At 34.7% G+C, this 3,794-nt stretch overlaps 1 protein-coding gene across 1 annotated transcript; it reads right to left on the minus strand.

Moving 5' to 3' along the window:
* Positions 1–300: 300 nt before the first annotated feature.
* On the minus strand, positions 301–3,541 carry LOC108268722 (uncharacterized). The gene is made up of 6 exons (XM_017473848.3): positions 3,311–3,541; positions 2,766–3,107; positions 2,012–2,347; positions 1,657–1,770; positions 973–1,013; positions 301–584 (listed from the first exon to the last, which is right to left on the minus strand). The coding sequence occupies exons 1-6, from the start codon at positions 3,423–3,425 to the stop codon at positions 468–470; spliced, it is 1,065 nt and encodes a 354-aa protein (XP_017329337.1). The 5' UTR covers positions 3,426–3,541; the 3' UTR covers positions 301–467.
* Between the last annotated feature and the right edge of the window lie 253 nt (positions 3,542–3,794).

Here is a 3,794-nt window from a genome sequence, read left to right on the forward strand (position 1 = left end):
TTGGGTCTTTTTGAACAGGCCGTACCTTTGGTATGATGGAGTGGGTATTCTTGTTCCCATAGTGTTATGCTAAACGCAACGTCGAAGTTCCCTTTGAAAGGGAACGTCTGGGTTATGCATGTAAATATCAATTTGTGAAAACATATTTGGACAGGAATAATGTCACCGCATTCAAATATGTACCACTCGCAAAGAAGCTCAAAGCAATACATACAGTTTGCAGTAGAGTAGGAGCGGCTTCAGCGTGTCAGAAAAGAAGAAAAGAAAAGGGGAAAAAATCATTTTTAAAAAACCCACATTTTTATTCTCATAACACTTGGGTGAACTCGACCACAAATGCATTAATTAATTAATCAATTCATTCATTCATTCATTCATTCATTCATTCATTCATTCATTCATCATCAGTTAATGAACATTATGACCATGAGAGTAATTAACATGAGAAAATCAATGACATCTATTATCTAAGAAACAGAAGAGTAAATCACTTCAGTATACACATTATCACGAGCTCGTTCCCTCTTTCCTCTTCTTTTATTGACGTGTAAGGCAGCAAAATTCAGCTCCACCGCATCACGGCTCTGTGGGAATGGATATGAACGATTCGTTTCAAATGATATATACACAATGTAGGAAAATTATAGGAATATCAGGATATTATAACGTTTAGCCTTATTTGAGCTGGATTAATTTTTACGGTAATATAATTCAGACAGGATAAAGTCAAGACACAGCTTTCGTCTGAATCTAGGATTACTATTACTGACTTCAGAAGGATATAACTACAGACATTTTCAGAGAGCTTATTGATAATCACTTAAATTTCAGTACCCAAGTAAAGTACGACTCAAATACGGCTTTTATTATTGTGAAACCAAAGGCCTAATAATAATAATAATAATAATAATAATAATAATAATAATAATAATAATAATAATAATAATAATAATAAGTCTCCGCGTTAATTACCTGATTTGGTGTTTTCTTTACCGTAGAATCTTGAGTTTTCCCTGTAAAGAGAAAAAATATTTTCATGTTCAGATCCAGATTTAATATATACTGTATGTTCTTGTTTAAATGAGGAATCGTTGTGAGAGTAAATGTGTGGAGGTCTGGGGGAAAGAAAAAAAAAATAAAAAATCAATGAGATGTTTCTGTGGCTGAATTCTGGAAAACTAAGAAAAATCAGGTTGATACGATTTTATTTTCTGCCTATAGCGTACTTTGACACCACACAATTCAGAAAACCTAGCATACAGTACATTATGCATTCTACATTAAATGATGCAGAGATGTTTGATCACCTTTCTGAACTTGATTAGACATATATGTGTGTATATATATATATGTGTGTGTGTGTGTGTGTGTGTGTTTATTACTTTTATATTTTAGATGTAAATTACATGTAGATTTATTTATTTATTTATTTATTTATTTATTTTTGACAGTCAATGTGCATTTCAGTGCAAATATTTTTTGGCAGTAAAGAGAATTTAAAATGTTAGAACTTTACTTGTGATTGAGGAACATGCAGAAGAGAGATATCTTTCAGTTCAGGAATGGTTATTAGTTTTCTCAGACCACCGCAAACATAAAAATCATTTGTATTGTATATATCATATATATATGCATCTATACGCAATGAAGACTCACCAGTGCAACATTCACAGTTTCCCCCTTTACACGTTACAGCATGAGTAAAGATCACAACCACACACACTCCCAAAGATACAGCGAGAAAGATCACTACAGGATCCACAGATTCTTCTGTAACACACACACACACACACACACACACACACACACACACACACACAAATCATATGAATGAACATGTACTTCATCACATATAATTTCATGTGAATAGCAAATAATATCTAGAACTCCCTGTGATTATATTGATGATCATGTTAGCAATCTCCATGTCTACATTAAAAACATAAAAAATAAAATAATAATAATATTATAATATATTATGCACACTCTGAGTACGTGAATGTGTTCTTACTCAGTTGTACTCGTGTCCCGTTCCCAAAAATGATCTTCCCACACACAGACACAGCGCAGTAGTAAGTTCCAGTATCATTGAGGCTGAGGATGTTCTTGGAGAAGTTGTACACACAGGTCTGTGTAGAAGAGCCGCTCTCACACTGATGGCTGCTGTTGTGATGAGTGTAAATGATTTGAGGATGGGATTGTGGTGGAGCAGCTCTGAACCAGAGCACTCGGAGTTCTGCTGATCTGCTCTCAGAGAGAACCGAGCACTGCAGAGTCACTGACGCTCCTGCAGGAACCGAGTCCGACACGCCGCTCTGGAACACTGACACTTTTACATCTCTATCACCTGTTCAGTGGAATATAATATAGCCAGTATAAGTACTTGATTTGTTTCTTTTTATCCTTGTTTAATACATACAGTCCATGAAGGCCATGACGCCTGACATTATTTCAGTTGTAAAACAGATGCTAGACAAAGAGTGCTACACAAACGTGACTTAAATACTCGTGCTCATTAAACTAAAATGTGATTCAGGTGCAAACGGTCATGTGACACTAGTATCACGATCAGGTGAGATGCAGTGGCTGATGGGAATCGTAGATATTCAACCCAAACATGACACATATAAATAAACAACATTTCAACACTAATAAAATATTACTGAAATGATTCAGTTAATAAATAAGGTGTTTAATAAAAGGGGAAAAAATAATACCTGTTATTAAAATGTATTAAAGTAGCCGTGTACATTTACAGTTCTTACCTTTCACTGATAAAAATGTTCCGTTTCCAAACCTTGTTAAAAATTGTCTATACGCACAGTAATACACAGCTTCATCTGATGGCTCCACGTTAATAATCATCAAATGGCAGCTTGTTTTTTCTTTCTCGATGCTGAATCTTGGTGACTTGAACTCATCTTCATAATGAGTTTCACGTTGAACTGTGACCATTACACAAGGCTCGTGTCCGACTTTTTGTTTGTACCAAATGATGGCTCCAGACTTATCCTCTCCCAGTCTAAAGCAGTGCAGAGTCACGTTCTCACCCACACCAGCAGTGATCATTGGGTTCGGCTGACTGACATCGTTTGTCTGTGCAGAATCTAATATCAAGAGTTAAAGAATGACACATTAACAAATTTACCAAAACTGTATACTAATGATAATTCACGGAGTTTATCACTGGTGTAATAATAAAACACATTTTAATAAAATGTAGTAAAACCTGGTATTTCAATCCGTAGACTGCAATAAATAATCCTTATCCTGTGTACGATCAGGAACAAACATAACCATCCACACTCACCAATTTTATTAAAAAGCATCGCTGTAATCCACATCAGCGTCATCATCTTCAGTCTGAGGTCTGTGTATAACATGTCTCCTCTTGCCTCACTGTCAGATGGTCGAACTGAGCACATGTCACTTTGTGCCTAGGATTTATGGTGTGAAGCTCTGACATCACAGACTGAGCTGACTGACTGTGGATCTTAATGCTGTTCCTGCCACTTCCGTGTAGTACCACTAGACAATTTTTCACAATTGAATTGATTTATTGATTAATTAAATAAACTATTTATTTATTTTTACCCCTGGCAGTTTCTTCAAATAGGACTGGAAACTTACAAATGCATTATTCTTTTGCTGTATTTACTAATATTTATCTGGAATTGCATTAAACACCTATTTTATTTATTTATTTATTTATTTATTTATTTATTTATTTATTTATTTATGTCTTTAAAAGCTGTAATTTTCTAGAAATAAAAGGCACCAAATTTCTAGTTTAT

The sequence above is a fragment of the Ictalurus punctatus genome, chromosome 8 (assembly GCF_001660625.3).
Source record: "Ictalurus punctatus breed USDA103 chromosome 8, Coco_2.0, whole genome shotgun sequence".
NCBI classification, from domain to species: domain Eukaryota; kingdom Metazoa; phylum Chordata; class Actinopteri; order Siluriformes; family Ictaluridae; genus Ictalurus; species Ictalurus punctatus.